At 65.4% G+C, this 25,386-nt stretch overlaps 2 protein-coding genes across 2 annotated transcripts; one reads left to right on the top strand and one right to left on the bottom strand.

Moving 5' to 3' along the window:
* Window positions 1-2,052: 2,052 nt before the first annotated feature.
* GM2A (ganglioside GM2 activator) lies at window positions 2,053-8,313 on the bottom strand. Its single transcript, XM_056112297.1, has 4 exons — window positions 8,160-8,313; window positions 4,652-4,804; window positions 2,370-2,552; window positions 2,053-2,284 (listed from the first exon to the last, which is right to left on the bottom strand). Exons 1-4 carry the CDS (start codon window positions 8,235-8,237, stop codon window positions 2,129-2,131), a joined length of 570 nt encoding a protein of 189 aa, XP_055968272.1. The 5' UTR covers window positions 8,238-8,313; the 3' UTR covers window positions 2,053-2,128.
* A 14,223-nt stretch (window positions 8,314-22,536) lies between these two features.
* Window positions 22,537-25,112, top strand: CCDC69 (coiled-coil domain containing 69; the record flags this gene model as incomplete). Its single annotated transcript, XM_056112357.1, has 6 exons — window positions 22,537-22,618; window positions 22,954-23,027; window positions 23,436-23,537; window positions 23,632-23,751; window positions 24,262-24,359; window positions 24,905-25,112. Coding segments are annotated over 6 exons (660 nt in total), but the record flags the coding sequence as incomplete, so codon positions are not given.
* Window positions 25,113-25,386: the final 274 nt, after the last annotated feature.

The following is a 25,386-nucleotide window of genomic DNA, read 5'->3' as shown; positions in this document are numbered from 1 at the left end:
TCACCTCCGCCGTCAGCCCTGCGATGTGTCTGACTCTCCAGTGGGTTCGGGCCCCCCTGGGAAGACGGTGGTGGCTTGCGGGCATGCAGGTCGGAGAGCGTCTGCACAGCCGGCCACATCCCCGCAGCAAGAGGTCATGCCTGGGGCACCATTCGCCCTGTGAGAAGGCGTGGAGGAGCCCCTCGTGGACAGGAAGTCTGGGTCGGGGGTCTGGGATCAGCGTGGACGCAAGAACCGAGAAGCAGAGTATCGGGAGGCGGAGAGTCCCGTGAAAGCTCCCGGCCTCCACGGCAGAAGGTTCTGGGGCATCCCAAGCCCCCAAGAGAGCCGCCCGGGGTGGCCAAGGCCAGCGTCCGCCCCTCGGCCCCAGCCCTGCACAGGACAGTGCAACAGGACAAACGGCAAGACATGGCCAGATGCGGCCTGAGGCCACACGCGGCACCCCGCGGCCCCGCCCGCCCCTGCTCCCCCGCCCGGGCCCCACCGTGGCCTTGCCCTGGCCCCCGACACAACCCCAAGGGCCCCGCTGGGCAACACAGGGCCAGTGTCCACTCTGCCCGGGACCACAGAAACACACCCGCAGCCAAGGCCCCTCCTGACCACACCCGGCAGACCCCACCCCACACTCACGCCAAGGGCCGCACCCCCTCGGCTCCTGGAGCTTGAGCCCACGGACACCCGTGACCTCTGACACTGCTCCCATGAATGCCCCATGACCTCGGACACCCACTCCCATGAATACCTCATGACCTCGGACACCCACTCCTCCCGCGGCCACCCCGTGACACTTCCCCAGGTCTGAAGGCAGAAGTCTCTCAGGCACCGGGAAAGCCCAGCCCAGCACCAGGCCCGGCCACAGCCTCTGAGCCCCCATGTGGACCCTCAGACCCTCCCCGTGGCCACAGGCCACCCGTGTGCTGCAGCGGGTCCCAGCCTGAGCCCTGCCAGCTCTCTGGTACCACCACCACCACCACCGGCAACCGTTTGTCTGCGGTCACTTCCTCAGCACAGGCCCAGAATATGCAGGAGAGTCACTCCAGGATGGGCACCAGGACAGAAGCCGGGGACAAGGCCGGGGACCCGGGATAGGACTTGGGTTCAAAGATGGGACTTAGGGATGAGGCCAGGGACCCGGGGACAGGACTCAGGGAAGGGACGTGCAAACACGGCCAGGGGTGGGGCAGGAGGAGGAAGGGCAGGGAGTGGACAGTCGGCTCTAAAGGGACAGCAGCAACGTCCCCTCCCTCGCTGAGGCATGTGGCGAAGGGACAGCAGGCGGGGGGGCTGGGCAGAGTCTTTATTGTCACCGCACGACCGGCTGCTCCTGGCACCACCGTCTGGGAGGGAGACTGGACTGGCCCCAGGCAAGGCCACCTGGACCCGAACCCCACCTGGGACAGCCCCTGGGTGGGCCACCGCAAGAGTGTCCTGTGCAGGGCACCCGGGAGGGACGGTGAGAGCAGCGCCCACCCTGCGGGGGACACCGGGGGAAGAAACGGTACTTCCCAGGGCACTGCCATGTCCCCGGGAGCAGGAAGTCCTGTCTGTGTCTGTGGGGCTCAGCCTGGCAGCGCTGGTCACTGAAGAGACCACGTGGCCCCCAGTGGTCACCCCAGCACATGACACAAACCACGTGCACGGGAGAGGGACGGGAAGGCCCCCGACGTAGCCCCTGAGCCCCACTCAGCTCCGCGAGGACAAAGCCCAGCAGTCCCACATGGCCACTTGAGCAGCCCGGCCGAGGGCATCACCCAGGGACACGGGCACACGGAGGAATGAGGGTGCAGGGACGCGGGCTGCAGGGAGGCAAGGACACAGCAGCACGGGGACATAGGGACACGGGGACATGGGACGCAGGGAGACGGAGACGCAGGGACACGGGACACAGGGACAGACACGGGGACACGCACGCAGGGACGCAGGGACAGGCGTTTCCGCACCCCCAGGGCAGTCACCCAGGCGGCGGGCGGGCGAGGGGCGGGCAGTGCAGGGACACTGGGCCCACAGGGGGCAGCAGCCCCGGGTCCCTCCTGGCTCTGGGAGGCAGCGAAGGGCTTGGGAGGTCAGTGGGGGCAGCAGGGCGACGCCGAGGGCCAGGGCCGAGCCCCCCGTGCGCCTGACCAGCCCCTCAGCGGCCCTTCAGGGCGGCGGCCAGCTTGAGGCAGCCCAGCCGCTGGCCATCGCGGCTCAGTGCGCCCTGCACGCGGTAGTGGCCGTTGCTGAGCCAGCCGGGCAGCTCCAGGTCGGGCAGCGGGAAGTCGCTCCGGGGCAGCGTGTAGGTGCCCTGTGGGGAGGCGGGTCGCAGGGTCAGCGGGGTCAGGGGTTGGCAGGAGCCCAACTGCCCCCACCCGGCCGCGCCGGAGACTCACGGCTTTCACGGGGCAGTGGCAGGGCAGCCCGTAGGTGCGCAGTGGCTCAGGGCATGGCTGCCCGGGGGGCACGAGCATGGCCAGCGTGTTGCACACGTCCTCGTAGGTGCAGCTGCCCAGCTGCTCCACACATGGGATCTTCACCCAGAAGCCGGCCACCTCCTTCTCCACGGTCAGCTCCAGCTGCGGCAAGGGGACAGCGTCAGGTGGGCCCCCGTCAGCCCCCCACTGGACAGACACGGCCAGCCATGCTCAGCAAGGGGCCAAGAGGCTGGAGGGAGCCAGAGGAGGGGGGACGCGGGCAGCGTCCAAGGCACTCACATGGCCAGTCAGAGTGTGTGCGTGCGTGCGTGTGTGTGTCTCTGTCATTTTGTGTCTGTGTGTCTGTGTATGTTTGCATGTCTGTGTGTGTCTCTGTGTGTCCCTGTGTATCTGCGTGTGCCTGTGTTTCCATGTATGTCTTTGTGTCTGTGTCTGCGTATGTCTATGTGCCTGTGTGTGTCTGCGCATCTGTGTCTGCATGTCTCTGCGTGTGTCTGTGTGTCTGTGTATGTCTGTGTATGTCTTTGTGCAACTGCATGTGTCTGTGTGTCCGCAGGTCTCCGTGTGACTGTATGTGTCTGTGTGTCTGCATGTCTGTCTGTGTCTGCGTGTCTGTGTGCGTCTCAGTGTGTCTGTGTCTCTGTGTGTCCCTATGTGTCTGCGTGTGCCTGTGTGTGTCTGTGAGTGTATGTCTCTGTGTGTCTGTGTGTGTCTGCGCACCTGTGTATGCCTCTGTGTCTGTGTCTCTGTGTGTCCCTATGTGTCTGCGTGTGTCTGTGTGTCTGTGTATGTCTTTGTGTGTCTGCATGTGCCTGTGTGTCTGTGTGTGTCTGCATGTATCTGCGTGTGTCTGTGTGTGTCTCAGTGTGTCTGTGTCTCTGTGTGTCCCTATGTGTCTGCGTGTGTCTGTGTGTGTCTGTGAGTGTATGTCTCTGTGTGTCTGTGTGTGTCTGTGCACCTGTGTATGCCTGTGTGTCTGTGTCTCTGTGTGTCCCTATGTGTTCGTGTGTGTCTATGTGTCTGTGTCTGTGTGTGTGTCTGTGTGTATCCGTGTGTGTCTGTGTGTGTCCGTGTGTCTGTGTGTGTCTGTGTGTGCCCCAGGACCTTACACTAACGGGTCCACACCCACCACTGAGCCACATCCTGCCCAGATGAGGTGCTGCAGAGTCCGGAGGCCCCAGGAAGTGAGGCATCTTCGAGGGAAGGATGCGCCCAAGCAGACAGGACAGGCAGAGAAGGTGCCTACGCACGCCTTGGATGGACAAGGCCCTCCCCGCAGGCCGGGGATGCAAGACGGGAAACCAGCAGTGAAGCGAACAGGGAGAGCACCCACCCAGCTCCAGGGCGGCACGGCACACACGCGCGCACACACACGCAAAGACACACACATACACACACACATGCACACACAATCACACACACAGACACGCACACACACGCACTCACGGACATGCAAGCACACACATGCACACTCATGCACACACACGCGCACACACACGCAGCACACACACGCATGCACACAGGGGCAGCTCTGCTGCGGCCACAGGCAGGGACGCAGTTCCCCTCAGAGACAGCGTCCGCCACCAGGAAACCCTGAAGGTGCACGGGAAAGACACCCGTGCAGGGGCGCTGCAGTGAGCCCAAACTCCACTGCAGCCATCCAGGGGCACAACGAAGGGCGCTCGGGGGCACCAGCAACACCAGAGCCTGGCAGGCAGCTGGAACGCCCGGGAGGGGCGCAGGCATGCACACACGCAGGCACACACACATGTAGGCACACACAGGCAGACACGCATACAGGTCAGCACACCAATGCGTGCTCAGAGACACGCAGAGAGGGGCGGGCTGCAGAGCAGCTGGGCTGCCGCGCGGCCCCATCAGGCTCCTCTGTGTGCAGACAGCGGCAGAGCACGGGAGATGGGTCCAGAGAACTGCCCTGCCCGCCCCATGGTATGACCTCAGTGACCAGCCCCCTTGACCTTTAGTCTAAATCCAGTTTCATAAGCTGGGGTCATGACCCCAGGCGGGCTGGTGACTTGGGAAAGCTGCCGGGGATGAGTTTCAGCATCACCGGACCCTGACACACCCTGCGGCCGGGGGGCACGTGGTGGAGGACTCAGGTGATGTTGAAGGGCGTGGCCCCCAACCCGCCCCAAGCCCCCTGGAGTGCGTGAGGCAGGACCCGGGCGCCACTGTCCATCACCCACTGTCCCCTCCGCCCGGCCCGGCCCCCACCTCACCTTCAGTGGGCTGCTGAGGGCCACTGCGGTCTTGGTGTCCACGCTGATGGTCACGTTCCCGGGCACGGCGATGGGGTCGGGCTCCAGAGTCAGGCTCCTGACCACGGCGGGGTCCTTCCCCCCGTCACAGTTATCCCAGGAGAAGCCGCTGAACTGGAAGGCAGGAACCCGTGAGCATGTGCCGGGGGTTGGGGGGGGCCGGGCAAGGCTAAAGTTGCCTGATGCCCCCGGGCCCCCACCTCCAACACCCCCTGACCCGACGCCTGTCGCACACTGGGCCCCGCGCCTCTAACCCACACCTGTGCCATGAACCCCGGCTGTCCCCGTCCCTCCCACATCACAGCTCAGAGCTGCCATCCAGCTGAGGGCTGGGCTGCACCCCCCGACCCCGGCCACGCCAGCGCCTTCCCATCTTCTCCCTGGAGAGAAGCTCCCGGAAGGCCCAGGAACTTGGGCCACCCCAGGGCCAGGACGATCGGGTGACCCAGACACCGAGGGAACCACAGCTGGGCCCTGCCCCCAGGCATGGAGAGCTACGCAGGCACCAGGCCCAGAGCGGCCGTGAGCTGGCCCGCCAGCAAACGCCTGCCGCCCCACCCACAGACCCCACGAGACACTCCCCACCCCCACTCCCTAATGACCCTCCACGGCACCGTGCCTCAGCGGGTCCTGCCTGGGCCTGTCCCGGTCACCCTCCCCCTCACCCACCTGCCCCCGAGCAGACACTGCAGGTCGCCACAGGGCGCGGGCGCCAGGCACGGCAGGGGCCTGACTGGGCACAGGCCAAGACCAAGCCGGGCAGCCAGAGTTCCGGGAACCCTGAGAGCCAGGCACGGGGCCGCCCCAGGGGTGACATGCCTGCACGGTCACAGCAGGACGGAAAACCCACACGATCCCCTGGGCCTCCCACTCCCCTCCTGGCCTGCGGTCGGAGGCCCACATCTGCCCAGCCACCGCAGGCCGGAACCCACCACGTCCACACCTGCGCCCTCACACACCTGCGTTCCCACGCCTGTCCTGACACATCTGGACTCCCACACCTGTCCCGACACACCTGCTCCTGACACACCTGCATTTCCACCCCTCATCCTCACACACCTGGCCCTGACACACCTGTTCCTGACACACCTGCATTTCCACCCCTCATCCTCACACACCTGGCCCTGACACACCTGCTCCTGCCACACCTACATTCCCACATCTGGTCCTCACATTTCTACTCCTGCATCCTCACACACCTGGCCCTGACATACCTGCTCCTGCCACACCTGCATTCCCACCCCTCATCCTCACACACCTGGCCCTGACACACCTGCTCCTGACACACCTGCATTCCCACACCTGTCCTGACACATCTGGACTCCCACACCTGTCCCGACACACCTGCATCCTCACACACCTGCATTCCCACCCCTCATCCTCACACACCTGGCCCTGACACACCTGCTCCTGACACACCTGCATTCCCACCCCTCATCCTCACACACCTGGCCCTGACACACCTGCTCCTGACACACCTGCATTCCCACACCTGGTCCTCACATTTCTACTCCTGCATCCTCACACACCTGCATCTTTACACACCTGCATTCCCACACCTGCATCCTCACATGCCTGCATCCTCACACACCTGGTCCGGACACACCTGGTCCTGACACACCTGGTCCTGACACCTGGTCCGGACACACCTGGTCCACACCTGCATTCCTACACATGCTTCCCACATCTGGACTCCGACACCTACGTCCTCACACACCTGCGTTCCCACACCTGGTCCTCACACACCTGGACTCCCACACCTGCATCCTCACACACCTGCATTCCCACACCTGTGTCATCACACACCTTCGCTCATCTCTGCACCCAGCTTCCTGGGACAGCCCGGGAAGGCGGCTCCGGGAGCCGGCAGGACAGGGTGCGGCTCCCCGGCACTCCCCGGCCCCTCGCTCAGGTGGGAGCTTCCCCACTCGCTCCACAGGTATTTATGGAGCAATGCGCCCGGGCACTGCCCTGCGTGCTGCGCTGGCACTGAGCTCACCGCGTGGGCGCAGCCTCGCATGGCCCGAGAGAGCGGTGAGAACATGGACAGCCCCCCAGCACTTCCTGCCGCGTATGAGAAGCGATACCCAAGGACACGCATCAGGAAAGAATGTTCCGGAGACAGGCAGGGCCAGAGGGTTGGGGAAAATCCGCTGCACCCAGGCTGGGGGGCGGGTGAGGGGGATGGTCAGACTGAGGGCGGGGGGCTCTGTCCAGGGAGGGAGGAGCACAGGGGGCAGCATCGGGGCTCGGAGCGGGTTCCCAGCCAGCAGCAGCAGAGAGGGCGAGCGGGCCGCGGTGTCCGCGGAGAGCAGGCCAGGCCAGCGGATGTGCGCATGGGCAGCAGGCGTGAGGGTGTGCAGCTCTGGGGGTGACAGGCGAGAGAGATGGGGGTCCCCAAGACGGCCGAGCCCCCGGGTGAGAGGGAGATGTGAGCAGGCACAGGGCCGCGAGGAACAGGAGGAAGCTCCGAGGAGCCACGGAACCCCAGCCAAGCATGGCGCCGGGGGCCCCCACCCTGGGCACAGTGCCCCCACGAGCCTGTGAATCCGAACTGACCGCCCCGAGAGTGTGCCCCGCGCCCGCTCTCACCCGGACAGCAGTGGGTACCCCACACCACCCCCGGAGCCTGCCCCTCTCCCCCTGCCGACCGCACCCGGGACAGCCAGTCAACAGGGAAGAGGAACTGGAACTCCCCTGGGCTGCGGGGGGGCTCGGATGGCGCCCACCCTCTCCTCTCTGGGCCAGCCCCAGGCTGGGACCTGCAGCCTGGCCCCCTCACTGGGTCACCCCGCGGGCTATCCCAGGGCAACGGGGGGTTTCCCGCAGGCCAGCGGGATCAAGCCCACCGGCAGCCAGTCTCGCCAGCCGGGATGGCCTGTGCCCCTCACCCACGGCCTACAGCGCGCCCCAGCCGGCCGTGTCCACGGTCCCTAACCGCTCCTCCAGGGGAGCGGGTGCTCCCCGCGCTCTCGGCATCTCCCACCGCCCTCCGTCGGCCCTGGGGGCCTGGGTGGACCCGCGCCCGGTCATCTCCAGCCCCTGCACCGGGCAGCAGCGAAGCCGCCTCGCGGGAGCAGCGCTGGGAGCGCAGACTCGACCCGGAGTTCCGGGAGCCCGGAGAGCTCTCGGCGCCCCGAGCTCGTGCCCCGCGCCCCGCCGCCCCTTGCACCCTGCCCCGCTGCCCGCGTCCCTGCAACCCGCCCCGCACCCCTGCGCCCCTGCGCCCCTGCGCTCGCAGCCCGCCCCGCGCACCTGCAGCCCGCTGGCCGCACCCCACCACGCGCACCTGCACCCCGCCGCCCCATACCCCGCCGCCCCGTGCACCCCGCCGCCGCCCGCACGCCCGCCCCGCGCCCCTGCACCCCGCAGCCCCCAGTCCCCGCCGGACCCTGCACCCGCGCCCCTGCACCGCGGCCCCGGCGCCCCGCAGCCCGCACCCAGTGACCCCCGCCCCGCAGGCGCTCACCGGGCGCGGGGCCCGGGCGGCGGCGGGGCCGAGCAGCAGGCCGAGGAGCAGGAGCGCGGCCCGCAGCGGGGAATGCATGGCGGAGCGCTCGGGAGTGGGATCGGTCACGCGGCGCCGTCGGTGCGTGGTGCCCGCCGTGCGGATCTGAGGTCTGGCCCGGCCGGGTCGGAGCCTCGCCTCGCCCCGCCTCCGGCCACGCCTCCGGCCACGCCCAGAGGCGGGGTGACGTTGGGAGAGGCGGGGCGTGAGAGCGCGGGGCGGGGCCAGCTAAGGGGCGGGGCCAGCCAAGGGGCGGGGCGGCGCTGGGAGAGGCGGGGCGTGAGAGCGCAGGGCGGGGCCAGCCAGGGGCGTGGCGCCGGGAGAGGCGGGGCGTGAGAGCGCGGGGCGGGGCCCGGAAAGGGGGCGGGGCGACGTCGGGAGAAGCGGGGCGGGGCTCGGCTAGGGGGCGGGGCGGCGCCGGGAGAGGCGGGGCGTGAGAGCGCGGGGCGGGGCCCGGAAAGGGGGCGGGGCCTAGCGTCGAGCAGGGTGGGGCTGATTTCAGGCGGGAGGTGGGGCTGAGCGCGGCGCGGGGGCTGGAAGATGCAGCGTTGAGCAACGCCGTGGTGCGGGAGGGGCCTGAGAGGGCAAGTCGGGCAGGAAAGGGGAAAGGAAAGACGGTAAGGGAAGTGCAGGCCCAGGCTGGCACGGCAACGAGAGGCGGGGCGAGGACGGGTAGAAGGGGCGGGCCCGGGAAGGGATGCAGCCGGGCGGAAGGGGCGGGGCGGGTCCGGGCGGAAGGGGCGGGGCGCGGAAGAGACGCGGCCGGGCGGAAGGGGCGGGGCCTGGAGAGGGGGGCGGGACAGGGCGGGCGGGAGGCGACGGGCGCCGGGGCCTGCGGGCTGCGGGCCCTCGGGGGACTCGGGCGGGTCCTCGCCCAGTGGCGCCCTGTGGAGGGTCCCGCACACTCCCCTGCGGGACTCCAGGCCAGGGTCGCAGGGCGTGTTGGGGCTTGGACCGTGCTGGGGCTTGGACCGGGCCGCGCTTGCCTTATCGCTGCTTTTGGTTAATTCTGCATAGGAAGTTCAGATTTACAAAAAAGCCGGAAAAACTGCAGAACCCTCCCTGCTTCCCCGGTGAGCATTAAGATATGAGGAGCTTGGGGGCTGGGGCAATAGCACAGCGGGTAGGGCTTTTGGCTTGCACGAGACCGACCCCCAGGTTTGATTCCCAGCATCCCATATGGTCCCCTGAGCACCGCCAGGGGTGGTTCCTGAGTGCAGAGCCAGGAATAATTCTTGTGCAACGCCGGGTGTGACCCAAAAAGCAAAAAAAAAAAAAAAAGAGCTTGATGAAAGTGAAATTAGCACTTCCTGCAAAAACAGCCCTGCACAGCCCCGCAGCCCTGACCCTCCCTTCCTGCGCTGGGGGTCCTGCCCCTTCCCGCACCACCTGTCCTTAACTCTCTTCCCCTGCACCACCTCCATCCCCCCAAGTGCCCAGGCCCACAGAGCTGACCAGAGCTCCTCAGAGGCCCTGGCGGGTAGAGAGGCACTGGGTGCCAGCTGTGCAGGGCCTGGAGACCCGTGGAGTGGAGGGTCTGCACCCCCTCCGCTGCCGTCCCCCCAAGCCTCCCTCGGGCCTCGGAGCTGCCCCTCCAATGCCTGTCCCCTGTTCCTGGTGGGGACGGCCTCCTCTGAGAAGGCCAGGACTCAGCCAGGCCAGCCCTTGGCCTGCAGCCCGTCCATTCCCCGGTGCTGTGGGGGCCTGGGGTCAGGCCAGAGGCCAGGCCAGGCCACTGCAGGGACCTCCACAGTGGCCGACAGCTGAACTCCTGGCCCAGTGCTCACTGAGCCAGCACCCAGCACCACCCCCTGCTCGGGCCTGTAGCAGCCCTGTCAGCCAGGCAGGGTGCTCAGACAGTTGCTTGGACCTCACACCTCAGGACGTGGGCCACTCTGTCCCTCCCCATGGGCCGTCCACCTGTGCCTCCAGTGGGACACTGGCTGTGGCCTTGCACAGACACCCATGGTGAGTCCCAGCTGCAGTCAGTGAAAGGGCCCACGCCCCTCTCTGCTCCCCAGGGTCTTAGGGACCCTTCTCTGCACCCCGTGGTCTTACGTGTTCTCCACACAGGGAAATGCAAGGCCTCAGCCCCCCTCTAAGTGTGTGCAGGAACGGAAGTTACTCTGGCGCCCCTAGGAGCCAGTTCTGGGAGCAGAAGCCCAGGCAGGCCTGACCTCCCCATGGCCCCAGCGGGTCTGCCCCGCCGCACACAGGAGCTCCTTGTCTGGTGAAACCTGAGGCCAGGCAGTGCCCTGGGGAGTGGGGCCGGGACTGGTCTCGCAGGCCAGACAGGCCTGGATGGGGCAGGAGGCGGCCGGCCCTTTTCCCCTGAAGACCTTCCCTGGAAATCCCTGACAGCGCGGTGACTCTGGCCGGGCTACCCCACCCGCCCTGGGCGCCTCATCGCTCAGTGGGCGTCCTCGGAAAACAGGTGACTTCGGTTTCTCAGCGTGCAACGGCCGAGCCTTTCTTCAGAACCGAAGGTGCTCCGGACCTGGTACAGCACTGGGGCTGCGGGCACCTCTGAGGGCCGGTGGGCTGGGTCCTGGGCAGAGGGTGCCCCGTGCACCCAGCACAGGCTGCGGAGGCAGGTTCGAGACACCAGCACTGCCCACCCCATGAACAAGCCCAGGAGGGACGCACATCCTGTGGCCACACAGCCACACTCATTGCCCAGGACTGGGCCCCGACACCACCCAGCCCCCACAGACCCCATAGCCCACACCCCGGAGAGCACCCGAGACCCGGCCTCGACACTCTCTTGTCACAGCCACACACTCACACAGACACGCACAGATACACACGGATACACTCACACACATAGACGCACTCTCACAGACACATACAGATTCACACAGACACACATGAATACACTCACACATATAGACACACAGAGACACTGATACACTCACAGTCACACTAATACACTTGCACACACATAGACACACACACTGATACACTCACACACAGACACACTGATACACTCCTCACACACATAGACATGCTCTCAGATTCACAGATACACTCACACAGACACACAGACATGCACAGTACACTCACACACATAGACACACTCTCACAGACACACACTGATATACTCTCATGCACATACACACACATAGACACACAGATACACTCTCACATAGATACACACACAGACTCTCACACATATGCACTTTCAACAGACATACTGACACACACATAGACACACAGATACACTCTCACACTCCACAGACACATTCACACACAGATACACCTTCACACAGACACATACTCAGACACTTGCAGAGACACTTCACAGATATTCGCATGGACATTCTCTCACACAGACACACACAGATACACTTTCACACACACTCCACAGACACTCACTTGCATAGACACACACAGAGACACACTCACACAGACATTCACAGATAAACTTTCTTTTTTTTTCTTTCTTTTTTTGCTTTTTCGGTCATTCCCAGTGGTGCTCAGGGGTTTCACTCAGGAATCACTCCTGGTGGTGCTTGGGGCCATATGGGATGCTGAGGATTGAACCCGGGTCAGCTGCGTGCAAGGCAAATGCCCTCCCCACTGTCGCTGCTCCCCCACAGATCCACTTATGTACAGACACACTCCACAGAACACACTTGCATAGACTCAGGTACACTCACACAGATACACTGTCACTCCACAGACACACATAGATACACTCACACAAATACACACTCATGGACACAGACATACACACACGGACACAGACACACTCACACAGACACACAGAGACACGCTCACACTCTGACTCTCCTGTCCACGTGGCGGTGGCCGGCTGAGGCCAGTGGGAGGCAGGGTCTGTTCCTCCGTGCAGGCCCAGGCAGGGGCTGCTGAGAGGTGGGCGTTCCCCACCCTCACCCCGCTCTCCTCAGCTGGCCTCCATGGCTTGGAGGGCTTGGGGGTGAGGTACCCACTGAGCTGCCTGTCCCCCAGCATGGCACTGACCCCAGGGCCAGGGCGGGAAGTGTGGGAAGGTCTGTCCTGCAGCTGGGGGCCAGTCTGGAATGTGAGTGAGAGGCGGGCTTGCAGCGCCTCGCGGGACCCTCTGCCCTTTGCAAAGCAGCCGGAACACAGCTTGAACTGGGCCAGAGATGCCCACCTGCCCCTGCGCTGGCCACCCGGAGAGGGGCCGCTGCAGTACCTCCCTTGGCCAGCAGGTAGCGCCAGCAGGCAGAGCCACCCAACCACTGAGTAAGAGACACCAGACACACACACACACGCACACACGCACACAGGCACACAGGCACGCAGAGCATACACAAACACAGATGTGCACATAAACAGATGCACAGAGATAGACACAGACATGTGCACACACACTCGCACGCACAGCGTACACACAGACATGCACATAAACACAGATGCAAACACATGCACATAAACACAGACATGCACATACACGCACGCACAGCATACACAAACAGATGTGCACATAAACAGATGCACAGACATGTACACACACATGCATGCACAGCATACACACAGACATGCACATAAACAAATGCACACACATGCACATAGATACAGACACGTGCACACATGTACGCACAGCATACACAAACACAGACATGCACATAAACACACAGATGTACACACATGGACACACAGATGCACGCATACATGCACAGCATACACAAACACAGATGTGCACATACACAGATGCACACACATGCACACAGACAGACGTGCACACACACGCACGCACGCACAGCATACAGACATGCACATAAACACAGATGCACACATATGCACATAGACACACACATGCACACACGCACAGCATACACAAACAGATGTGCACATAAACACATGCACACAGATACACGCAGACACACGCAGACACACACAGATGCATATAGACACACACACACACACAGCCCAGGGGAGCCCAGTACTTCCCGAGAGAGGCTGGCCCCGGGCTTGGATCTGAGCCCTCCCAGGCGCCTAGCTCGGCCGGGCAGTTGGGAGCCGGAGTCCAGAGCGGGCCTGAACTGTCCCCGGCTGGACACCTGGGGACCAAGGTACAGGCAGGCCCTGGCCACCTGTCAGGGAGGAGCACAGTGGGCCGGGAGACCCTCCTGGGATGGCCCCCCAGCCCTGTGCACCCCAGCTGGGGGCGCGGGGCTCGCAGGGGATGGCCAGCGCTGGGCCCAGGACAGGCGGGGGAGTGCATATTTTTAGCTCCCGGACGGTGCCTGGAGCCTTATTTAGACACCAGCCGGGAGCTGCGGCAGGCGGCGGGACGGGCGCCCCCCCCCCCAGCTCTCTCCCAGGGCTCTGCCCCCCACAGGGCCCTGGGTGCTGGAAATAGCCCCAGCCAGGCCTGGGGCCCCTCCTGCCCGGGCAGCTCCCCTCCTCACCCCGCCCTGCAGGGAGACCCTGCACCTCCCCCCACCTGCTGGAGCACAGGGACCCATGTGAGGAAGTCACCAGCCAAGAGCTGGGCGTCCCCGCCGGAGATGGTCCAGAGAGCCAGCAGCGGGCAGGGCATCTGCCTTGCGTGCTCAGCTCAGGTTTGATCCCAGCACGCAGAGGGTACCCTGAGCACTGCCAGGCGTCCACCCACGATAAATGAAACTGGGCGCTGGGGCGGGAGCGATAGCACAGCGGGGAAGGCATTTGCCTTGCATGCCGCTGACCCGGGTTCAATCCCTGGCATCCCGCTGGGTCCCCGAGCACTTCCAGGGGTGATTCCTGCGTGCAGAGCCAGGAGGAATTCCTGAGTATCGCCAGGTGTGACCCAAAAAAGCCCCCCAAAATAATGCTCGAGCAGGCCCAGTAACGTCTCCATTGGAGACTTTGTTGTTACTGTGTCTGGCATATCGAATACATCACAGGGAGCTTGCCAGGCTCTGTCGTGCAGGCAAGATACTCTCGGTAGCTTGCTGGGCTCTCCGAGAGGGGCGGAGGAATCGAACCCGGGTCGGCCATGTTGGCTGCGTGCAAGGCAAACGCCCTACCGCTGTGCTATTGCTCCAGCCCCAAAAATAATAATCGTAGAAAAAAAATAAAGCTGTGGACCCTCTACCCGGGGGCACAGGGGGTCCCCCCACACACACACCCACGGACCCGGTGTGACGCCTGCATCCTTTTGCTCCTCGCGTGCCCATCACACGTGAGGACACGTTGGAGCCGTGTGAGAACCCCAAGGTCAGAGTGCAGCCGGCAGAGTGTGAGGGAGGTGGCCTGAGGGCAGCTCCCTGGGGAGACCCTGCTCCCACTCAGCCTGCCGTGGACGCGGCCCACCCACACTGCCCCAGCCCAAGCAGCCAAGCAGCCCCTGCTCCCTCCAGGCTCGCCTGCGTCTGCCCCACGTCCCGGGGCACGGTCGCGTGTGCCAGCATGGCCTCCTTTATCTGTGTCCCTCTCACCTTCCCTGTCCCCAGATTTGGCCGCTGGCCCGGGCCAGCGAGCGGCGGTGACTCAGCGGCTGACTCACGCTGCCTGGATGTGAGGTGCCCGGCCTCCTCCCCAGCGGCCTGCTGTGTGCCTTGGCCCCCTCTGCCTCTGCTCTCCCAGGAAACTTCCTCCTGGACTCCGGCCCCCACGCACACCTGCTCCCAGCTCTGCCTCCAACCGCCCTCACCCCCAGCTAGCCAGCCCCCCCACCCCCGCCAAGTTGGGCTGGGGGTTGGGCCACACCCCACAGTGGTCAGCCTTCACTCCTGACTCTGCACCCAGCTATCACTCCTGGCCGTGCTCAGGGGACGCTCTGGGATGCCGGGGATCAAACCCAGGTCAGCCGTGTGCAAGGAGAGTGCTCCCCACTGTGCTCTCTGTGGGTCCCTGGCCAGCACCTGCAGCTCCCACATTCCTGGGGGGTGGGGGCTCCCCACTGCCTCGAGGGAGGGAGAGGGGCCTGGTGCTGGGGTTCCGCACCTTCCCGGCCCCTCCCCACAGCTGCGCTTTAAGAAGCACTCGCAGCCGTCCCAGCTACTGTCCTTGGGGCCCTGCCAGCACCCTGATTTAAAGGTATCAACGTCTTTAAAAAACAAACATGTGTTGTAACCCAAGGCCCTGGTAACCACAGCACCGCCCTGCCCTCCGCCCGGCCTCTGGTGGAGCCCAGAGGAAGCTGCAGGCTCTGCTCAGGCGCCCAGCTTGGGCGGCCGTAGTTCCCTGATTAGCTCAGCCGCTGCCTCCTGCCTGTGTCCCCGGCTCGGGGTAGGCTCCCCGGCGTCACTGGACAGAGCATGTGGACACACGTGGGCCCAGAGCAGATGCCCGCTTCCTTGCCGCCCCAGGCCCACCTCTCCCTGTGTGCTGTCACCCTGGGGAGGCCGTGAGAGGCACCATCGCAAGGCGTTTTCTCAGCCCTGGTCTGCGCTGGCCACCCGCCCCCCCCCCCCCCCCCCCCCCCCGGCTCCTGAGGCAAGGTGGCTGACCGAGGGCCATCCCGGAAGGCCGGGGGGCATGTCACCTGCAGGGAAGGGTTGCGTCATGCACTGCACATCCAGAGGGCACCAGCAGGCTGCAGGCTCACCCCTCGGGCTGGTCGCTCCCCTCCCAGGAGCTGGACCCTGCTGGCATCTGGGGCCGCCCACCACTTGCTCCAGCCAAGTCACTGGTCCCCAGAGAGGTTCCCAGGAGGAAGCGGAGACCCAAAAGCAGGCCCAGTCCTTGTCCCCCCCCCCCCAAGGAACTTCCCCGGGTGCTGAGCTGGCAGCTCCTCCAGACCCCAGGTCAGGGCAGCCAAGCAAACCCCAAATCACCAGCCCCGGGCTGGGGGAGCATGAGAAGGCCACAGCGCCCAGAGGGCTTCCCGGAACACAGTTCTGCCCAGTGCCCAGCGGGCCGGCTGATCTGCCCACGCTCACCCCCCCTTCTGGATCGCAGGATGGCCCAGGGCCCCAAGGTCATAGATCTCCTGTGTGTGTGTGTGTGTGTGTGTGTGTGTGTGTGTGTGTGTGTAAACTGCCACACGAACATCTCCACCCAGGCTGAGACCCACTCTGCCCCCAGCACCACACAGACTCACTCGGGGGCCGTGTTTGAGGGTTGGCTCCTCGGGTGGCCCCCAGCACAGCAGACCGTAGGTGTGAGCCATGCACACATTCCACCTGCCACTGGCCACAGGTCTGAAGGCAGCGGCAAGGGCAGACCTGCTCGTTCCGCTGGGCAAAAGCGCCAGACGAGGGTCCTGGCGGGGATGGGGGCTGCCACCTTGTTTCCAGTGAGTGATAGAACAGCTGCTGGACCCCAGCCATCGTGCCTGTGTCCAGGCACACTCCCACTGAGTCATCCCCTATTAAAAGTTTTCCTGGAAGCCTCACGTGCTCCTCTCCCTTCACCCCTGGCCTCCCGAGGCACAGGCTGGCGGCCGCCTGCTGCCCAGCACCCTGCAGTCCAGACCATGGCGGCAAGGAGGCGACGGAGCTGAGCAAGGGGACTGGGCTCTCCCATGGACACTGCGATGGCTCCGTGGCCCTCTGGGGGGAGAGCCCGACCTGGGAGCTCATCCTGCTCTCACTCCAGCTAGCAACCAAAGCCCACGGAGCCCCCGCACAGCCTGCCTTGAGGAATCTCTTCGCAAAAATGCAAGTGGGTAGGGCACTTGCCTGGATGTGGCCCATCTGGGTTCAATCCCTAGTGCCCCATAGGGTCCCCTGGGCTCCTGCAGGCGTGTTCCCGACTGCAGAACCAGGAGGAACCCCTGAGCATCGCCGCGTGTGGCCCCAAACCAAAAACATAAAAGTAAACATGGGCCAGAGAGAGATAGGAGAGACACAGAGAGAGACACAGAGGGACACAGATGCAGAGAGAGACACACAGAGAGACTCACAGAGAGAGACACAGGGAGACAGAGACAAAGACACGGAGAGACCAGACAGAGACACAGAAAGACAGAGAGGGAGAGAGAGACAGACACAGAAAGACTGAGAGTGCTCAGGGCTTAAGGCGCTGACCCTGCATGCGTGTTGGCCCCTGTTTGAACCCCAGAACTACGCAGGGTCCCCCATGCCCACCAGGAATGCCCCCTAAGCGCAGCTGGATGTGTCCCAGATTCCATCCGCTATCACAAACACAACTTTCTTTTATTACAGGAAGGACAAGGACTAATGTTTAACACAAAAAAGCGCAGACTGGTTTTACGCGGTGAAATTCTTGCGCATTCCTCTGTGGCCACTATTTTACTTTGAAAAATAAAAAGGAATAACTTTGTTACCTTTGGTCTCCCTGTGCTACAGTTTTGCTGATTACAGGCCCTCAGACTTTCACTGGCTCCAACCAGTTTCATTTTGATACTTAAGCTGTTTGCAGTTGGGTTTGTTTTGTTCAGTTTTATCTTATTTCTTTTGGGGGACACTCCTGGCAGTGCTCAGGGACTACTCCCCCCGGGCTCAGAACTCCCCGAGCATGTGGGGGGGGCATCAAACCAACCCAGGTCTCCCGCATGCAGAGCCTGAGCTGAGCTTTTTAGCTTGCTCCTAGGAGTCTGCATGAGCACTATGATGAGCCATGAGCACTGTAGAGCAAGCCACGAGCACTCTGCAGTGATCCCGAGCACTGTGTGCTGATTCAGGGTCTGAAGGGCAGGTGGCTGAGGCTCCCTGGGCTCCGGAGGACCCTGCCTGTGGGACCAGACTCAGGAAGCGGCCTTATTTTTCCTTCTGAGAGATGAATCCCTTGTCCCGGGCCCCCAGAGAGTAGCTGGGGCTGGTTCCCGCCGGGCCCAGTTCAGGCGGGTCATTGTGTCTCTGGTTCTTGGCTGAGCTCTTGCAGAGTCACCTTCCGCTCCCGCAGAAATGGAGGGTCTGGGGGCTGCAGAAAGGGCTCCCGGGAAGGCGGCAGCAGAGACGGATGGGCACGCGGCCGCAGATTTGCCGCGCGCCCTCCCCGCGCACGGCCACTGGCCCGCCAGGCTCCCTGGTCACCTGCGCCCGCTCCGCCCGCGGGCCCTGCTCTTCGGGTATTTACGGCGCCGCTGCCGGCTCCGCGCGAGCCGGCACTTCCAGCTTCAGTTTCGGGGTCTCCGGGCGCCCTGGCCAGCGGGCACCGCGCTCAGACACGGGGATCTGGGTCCCGGCGGAGCAGGATGGGCTGCGCACGCAGCCGGCCGAGCTGCTGCAGACCCCCCAGAAAGGTAGGGGCGCCCGCGAGAAGTTTGTGAAGCCGGGAGGGGCGGCTCCTCCCGCGCCTCTGCCCCGCGCCTCTGCCCCTGCCCGCCTCGCCCCTGTCCCCTCTCGCGCCTGGGGTTGGGCTGGGCTGTGTGGCCCCACCGCTGACTTGGCCTCTCTGGGCCTGAGGACATCTCACTGGCGGGACCGCTGGGGCGACTCAGGTGGGCACAGCACCCCTGGGAAATTCACACCCCCGGGCCTCCCCACCAGAGCCCCCTCCCAGGAGCTGTCTACACTGCAGAGGTAGTGCGGGTGTAGACCTTCTGCAGGCCATGTCTGCAGTGTGGGGGTGCCAGGGAGGGACAGACGCTGCTTCCCCCCACCCCAGGTCAGACCCCAGGACACAACTTGGGTTTCCTGTGATCCGGTGGGGCCCTAACCTGGCACCTCCCCGCTGCCGCTGCCTCAGAGCCAGTGCCCCAGACCCCAGGATCAGCAGCCACCCCGCCCCCCTCGCTGCCCCCTGCAGACCCAGGGTCAGAGAGATGGTGCAGTGAGCAGGGCGCTGGGACCATCCACAGCGCTGCACAGGGGCCCCTGAGCCCTGCCAGGAGTGACCCCTGAGAGCAGCCTGGTGCGCCCACCCCGGCCACCCAGCTCTGACCAGGAACTCCAGTGGCGAACCAGCAGGCTCACCCCGAGAAGCTCCCAGGCAAGGATGGTGGCTGCCCGGGGCTGGGAGTCCTGGCTCTGACGCTCCCAGCCCCTGGGCCTCAGTTTCCCTCCTGGCCTGGGGCAGGAAAGGAACCTGAGATGCTGTGAGCCCTTTTGCCAGTCTCTTGGGGGGTCCTGGGGCCTTGGGGGTCTGCCTCCTGGCCCCTCTGAGCGTTTTTACAGCTGACCCCAGCCCACAGTGAGTGGGCAGCGTCGTGTGGACAGTGGGGGCCAGGCAGGGCCCAGAGGAGGGCAGTGCGGGCCAGTGAGCCCCTGACCCATCTCCTTAGCCCACGCAGCTCTGGCCCCTGGCTTGCTGCTCGGCTCCCCTTGGCCCTGCTCTGATGGCAGGACCCTGCCATCTGCTGAACGCCTGCCTGACCCCCTGCCCCTTCTCCTAGCCAGCTGCTTACTCCAGGGGTCCTGAGCACCCCCAGGGGCTTGGCCCTGAGCTGGGCTCCGAGGACCAGGCCACAGCTAGTGGCCAGGGGACACCACGTGGAGCTGAGCCGTGGCAAAGTCCCGTTAGGGCGGAGCCAGGCAGTGGGGGCGGAGCCGGAGGATGGGGCGGAGCCAGACTCAAGGGAGGAGCCAGGTGGTGAGGGCAGAGCCTGACTGGGCGGAGCCAGACTGCGGGGGTGGAGCCACGCTGGGGGGCGGAGCTGGGTGCAGAATCAGGAGCCATGGGCCCCCTGGCCCAGCTCTGGCCAGGTTCCTTCTCCAGGCTTGCATGGGAGGTGGGGGGTGGGTGGGTGTGATGGGCAATGTGGGATGAGACAGGTGTGGAGGACCCTGGTTGAGACAGGCTCTAACACAGGACCTGTCCCTGAGGGGCTGGGCGTCCAGCAGTGTGTGTGGGGGTGGTCATTGGGGCTCTGGGGCGCAGGCAGGGCTCCCGGCAACGGAGCGAGCAGACCCTCTACCTTTTGGGGAGTGGGGAGAAGCTGTCCTGGGAGAGCTGCTGTGGGCTGCTGAGGGAAGGGCAAGAGGCCAGTGCCCAGCGCAGCAGCAATGCCACGGATGTACTGGTCACGCCACTGGGTGTTCTGGAACAGGTAGGGCAGCTTGACGCTTCAACCCCCTCGGGACAGAGCTGAGGTGTGGCAGGACCCGGGTCAGCGTCGTGGCCCAGATCCCTCAGGTGGAGGACGGGAGGAGAGGGGAAGGGCTGCCCGCTCCCTAGATCCAGAAGCAGAACTAGGGCCTCGCGCACCACAAACCCGGGCTCAGGCAGAGGCCACGGGCGGAGAGGCTCGAAGCTCATGTTTGCTGCGACACTGCCCACTGGCCACTGGGGCAGGGAGCTCTCAGTGATGACCCAGCCCCTCGCCTACACATGGCCTGGGCTCTCTCATCTGCCTCCCCAGCTCCCTGGAAGCAGGGTGCGTCTTGCCCCTTGACTGGGGCATTGGATACCAGGCCCCCAGAGAGACTGGGGGTCGTTTGGCCAGGTGGTGAAGGCTGGGACACGCAGGAAGGGCCCAGTGAGCTGCTGCCCACGAGGCCCCCCTTGCTGGCTGGGCCCAGGCTGGGCTCAAGAAAAGGGGGGGGCAGGACCTCAGGACCCCACAGTCGGGCCTGGGCTAGGGGCGCCCTGGGCCAGGACAGGCAGCTCTGGGGTCCCTCTGTTCCAGGGTTCACCCTCGGGCTCCGAGGGCTGCCGAGGGCTGGAAGCAGGTGCCTAGAGATGCAGGGCCCTGGGGAGCGCTGTGGAACCACATCCGCCTGCCCCGTGCTGGGGCACAGGTGCTGGAGAGAGGGTGTGGCTGGGGGTCAGGGCACCCACCCCCGGGGGTCCTGCTCAGCCCTCCCTGCCCCAAGAAGCCCCGAGCTGGGCTGGCCTTTCCTCCCGGCAGGGCTCCACCCACCCACCTCCTTCCTGCCCCCCTGCCGCCGTCCCACTCAGAGTCCAGACACAGCGGAAATGATGCTGATAGGCCCATGGGCGGTGGGGGGGCCTCATGGGGACACCTAGCCCCGCCAGCACCCCCTGCAGCTGCAGGAAGGAAGGGGAGGAGCCAGCTCCAGCCACCTGCACGCAGACCCTCCTTCCCGCTCGCCTCAGTTTCCCCTCCTGGGAACAGGAAGTGGGACTTGAACGCGATGAACCGCCTTTGGCCCAGACACTCTGTACTAAGCTACGATTGGGGTGGACTCAAAACTGCGGAAGCTGCTGGAAGGTTCTAGAAGCCTGAGGCAGAGGCCAACCCCAGAACGGCACGGGGGGGAGGGGGGACACTCAGGGACAGAGGACAGGCGGGGAGATTGTCTCTGCCTCCCTCAGCTACCTGCTCAGGGAGACCCCGGCCAGGGTGGGAGTGCCGGATGATGCTTCTCGTGGCACGTGGCCTGGACCCAGACCTGGGCTTGTCTCACTCCCACGACTCCCTCCGAGCCTTGAGGGGGCCTCACCGCAGGCTGGGAGCTCCTTAGAGATGGGGGCCGGGGCAGCTCTCGGCCCTTCCACCTGGTCCAGAAAGCAGGTGCCCAGCGCGGCAGCCCCGCCCCAATACCGCCCCACCCCGCCCCCAAAACAGCCTCTCGCCCCACCCCAACACCACCCACTCCCCGCCCCTTCCCCCACAGCCTCAGCCCCACCCCCAACATCTCACCCCGCCCCAACACTACCTACGCCCTGCCCCCAAACCGCCCACGCCCCCAACACCGCCTAAGCCCCGCCCCAACAGTCTCAGGCCCACAACAGCCTCAGCCCCACCCATACAAGCCTCAGCCCCGCCCTCAAACAGCCGTAGCTCCGCCCATGCAGCCTCGGCCCCGCCCCCAACAATCTCAGTCCCGCCCACAGTCACAGCCCCGCCTCCAAACAGCCATAGCCCCGCCCCAACAACATCAGCCACGCCCCCAGACAGTCGTAGCCCCGCCCCAACAATCTCAGTCCCACCCACACAGTCTCAGCCCCGCCCCCTCAGGCCCGTGGCCACCTGGAAGAGGAAAGCGGTGGTCTTTCCCTGGGGACCACCAGGAGGTGATGGGCACAGCCGAGCCCAGGAGGAGTCGGGGGACGGGCAGGACTGCAGCAGGAGGGGCCAGGCGGGTGTGGGGGTCGTCAGCATCGGGGTCCCCAGCCCCGAGGACCCCCCCTTGCCTCCCCTGCCCCTTTCCCGGCATCTCGCTTCCCCCAGAGGCGGCACGAGGACCCCCAGGCCGTGGGCGCCGAAGCTGAGCGGCGGGAGCTGGGCCCCCTGACCCAGGACGCAGGTGAGCAGCGCCCCCCCCACGGGGCCCGCGGGAGGGCAGGCGGGTCGGGCTCCCGCTCAGGACCCGCGGCCTCTCCCGCAGCCGCTGCCGGGCCCCCACGCGACCCCGAGCAGGAGGAGCCGGAGCCCCAGACGGTGCTGCAGCGTCAGGAGGACCAGAGTGAACCTGCGCCGCGGGTGCGTGCGTGGGGGCAGCCGGAGGGTGGGGGTCGGCCTCCCCAGGCCTGCAGCAGGAGGTTCGGGTCGGGCCTCGGCCCTGTGGCAGGAGGTTCGGTCCGGCCTCCGGCCTCCAGCCTCACATCTGACCCTGCCCAGGTGGAGTGCGAGCGACGGGGGAGCTCGGAGCTGACCGAATCCAGCCCAGAGGGGCAGCAGGATGCGCTACGAGGTAGCCAAGAGAGGGGGGCAGCCGCCCTTCAGGGGTCCCAGCCCGGCCTAGCCCCTCTTTCCCTGCACACACTGCAGGGGTGCCTGCCTGCTGGGAGCAGACAGCAGGGACAGTCCTGAGGGGCCGGGATGGCGCCACCCCCTCCCTTGGGACCCACCCTGTGGGCCTCGCGCCCCGCCTGAGGGGCCCTGGGCTGCCTGAGCAACAATCTGGGGGTCCCTCCAGCTGGCGCCCTGCCGCTGCCCTCGCTCTGAGAGACCCAGGGAGCTCCCCCCACCCTGTCCTGTACTGGGGGGCTCTCTGACAAGCCCCCACACACAGCCCCTTCCCTGCAGCTCTGCAGGCCTCCCATGAGCAGGAGAAGGAAGCCCTCGCCCGGGCCCACCAGGAGGCCATAAAGGCTCTGCAGGTGAGTGCATCTGGGGGGTCAGGGAGGGCCAGGGAGGGTCTGTGAGGGTCTGTGGGGGCAGGTCTGTGAGGAAGCATCTGTGGGAGGTTGTGGCATGTCCCCATGGGACCAGGTGCAGGGGTGCTTGCCTGTGAGGCTGGGGTCGGGGGTGGGGGATGACAGGCTGGGGGACAGAGAAGAGGAGCCAAGGAGGACTCCTTGGCGGAGAGCGGGTGGAGCTGGAGAGGAGGGAGGCGTCTGTGGCCCAATGGCATCTGGTCTGTGGACAGACACGGCTCCTGACCCCTGGCACTGTCCCCACGCAGGGGGAGCCCAGGAGCAGGAGGCCGGTCTCTCCACCCAGTGGTTGGGAGGGAGGGCAGGGCCGCCCGGGCTGTGCAGCGCCCAACTCGATGGTCCTCCCTGCAGGAGAAGGTGGACAGCCTGACCGCACAGCTGGAGGCTGCCCAGGCCCAGATGAGGCGCGCGGAGGAGTCCGTCTTGAGCCGAGACTATAAACAGCACTTCCAGGTGCGCGAGGCCCCGGGCAGGCCTGGGCACCCCTGGGAGGGCGGGCAGGGGGCCGTGGTGGCCTCAGCCTGCCCCCGCTACTCCCTGACCCCAGGACCACGGCGGCCTCAGCGAGTTCTGGGAGCGGGAGCTCGAGAGTTTGCACTTTGTCATCGAGATGAGGAACGAGCGTGTGCATGAGCTGGACAGGAGGCTGGCGCTCATGGAGGCGGTGGTGCGTTGCCCTGGGCCCTGCCGCCATCACTGGGGGCAGGGGGCAGGGAGGGGGCGCCCTGGAGGCTGCGCCCATGTAACCTGGAGCCTCTGGACACTGCTGGGCGAGCAGGTCGGGTTAGGCAGGGCCTGATTCTCCGGTTCCGCCTTTCCTTGGCTGGGCACTCGGTGCCCTGGTGCCCAGGACAGGACTCACATCCTGCACAGGGGAGGGACTGAAGGGCCACGAAGACCCCAGGGCTGCCTCGGGAACGGGCAGGGCTGAGTGTCTCCGGCTGGGCGTCACCTCTGTCCCCGTCCCGAGCCGCACCCACAGACCAGCGGGACACACGGTCACCCTCGGGGGGCCTCCGTGGGGCCCTGGGCACGGCCACCGTGGGCGGTGAGCCGACCCCTCCCCGGCCTCACCAGCATCTCAGGTTGACGCCTTCCCGTCACCTCTGGGGTGGGGGACGCCGTGTCCGGGCCCACGACAGCGGGCACCTGCGAGTGAGTGTGTGCCCGGTGACAGAGAGAGAAGAGCCTGGCCCTGGACGAGAAACTCAGCTCCCTGCAGCAGGAGAATGAGGACCTGTACGCGCGCTTCCGCCAGCAGACGGCCGTCTCTCGGTGCGCGCACAGGGACGAGGGGCAGCCCGGGAGGCAGTGTCCCGAGCAGGGGACAAGGGAGAGAGGGAGGGAGCGCCCTAGGATGAGTGAATGAAGATGGACGCGAGAGCCAGGGACACAAGGGGCCGGGGGCGGAGACAGCGGGTGGATGGAGGTGAGCGAGTGGGCGGCGTAGATGAGGCATGGGAAGGGGCGAAGAAGGACGCTCGAGAGGAGCGAGTGAATGAATGAAACGGAACAGATGAATGAAATGAATGAATGAATGAATGAATGACAAATGAAGGAAGATGAATGAACGAGGGAAGGTGAATGAGTGGATGCTGATGAATGGAAGAATGACCAGGATCAGAAGCGAGTGAAGAGGAACCAATGAATGAGTGAATAAAGTGGATTAAAAGAAAGGGACCGAGCAGGTGGAGAAGAATTAACAGTGACTCCGAGGATGCACGTGTCAGACCAACTCTGGAGGGCCGTGGGGGGCTCCAGCCCCTCACGGTCCCAGGGGCCGGGGTGTTCGCTGGCCAGCAGTGCCTGTCCCCCTGCAGGCAGCTGTCGGAGGACCTGCTGGCCGCCCGCCAGGCCCTGGAGCAGGAGCGGCGGCTGCGGCAGGAACTGCAGCAGGAGAAGGAGGAGCTGCTCTTCAGAGTTCTGGGCGGCCAGGCCGGGCCGTCCTTCCCCCGGGCCCCCGTCACCCCCACCCCCACACAGGTCTCCTTCCTGGCCACCTAGGCCAGCTCAGCAGCTGGACACATGAACGCAGCAGGAACCCCCTCCCCCGGGGCACGGTGGGGTGAGACGCCCCAGGCAGCGAGCAGTCTGTCCACCCCGGCCTTCGCCCAGGACGCTGGGCACCTCAGTGCGCTGCTCCCGCAGCATGGACACGGGCACGGACACGCGCGTCACGGGGTCTCTGCAGACTAGACCCGAGGCTGGTGGGGCCCCTGGGAGGCGGCCAGACATGTCCTGAGCCCCTTCCGGGCAGGCTGAGGGCCAGGGGTCAGGGAGGCCCCAGCTGCTCCCGGGTCTG

This window comes from Sorex fumeus, unplaced genomic scaffold (genome assembly GCF_029834395.1).
Source record: "Sorex fumeus unplaced genomic scaffold, SorFum_2.1 ptg000017l, whole genome shotgun sequence".
Taxonomy (NCBI): domain Eukaryota; kingdom Metazoa; phylum Chordata; class Mammalia; order Eulipotyphla; family Soricidae; genus Sorex; species Sorex fumeus.
Note: the sequence above shows the minus strand (reverse complement) of the source record. Positions and strands in the feature narration are given on the sequence as shown.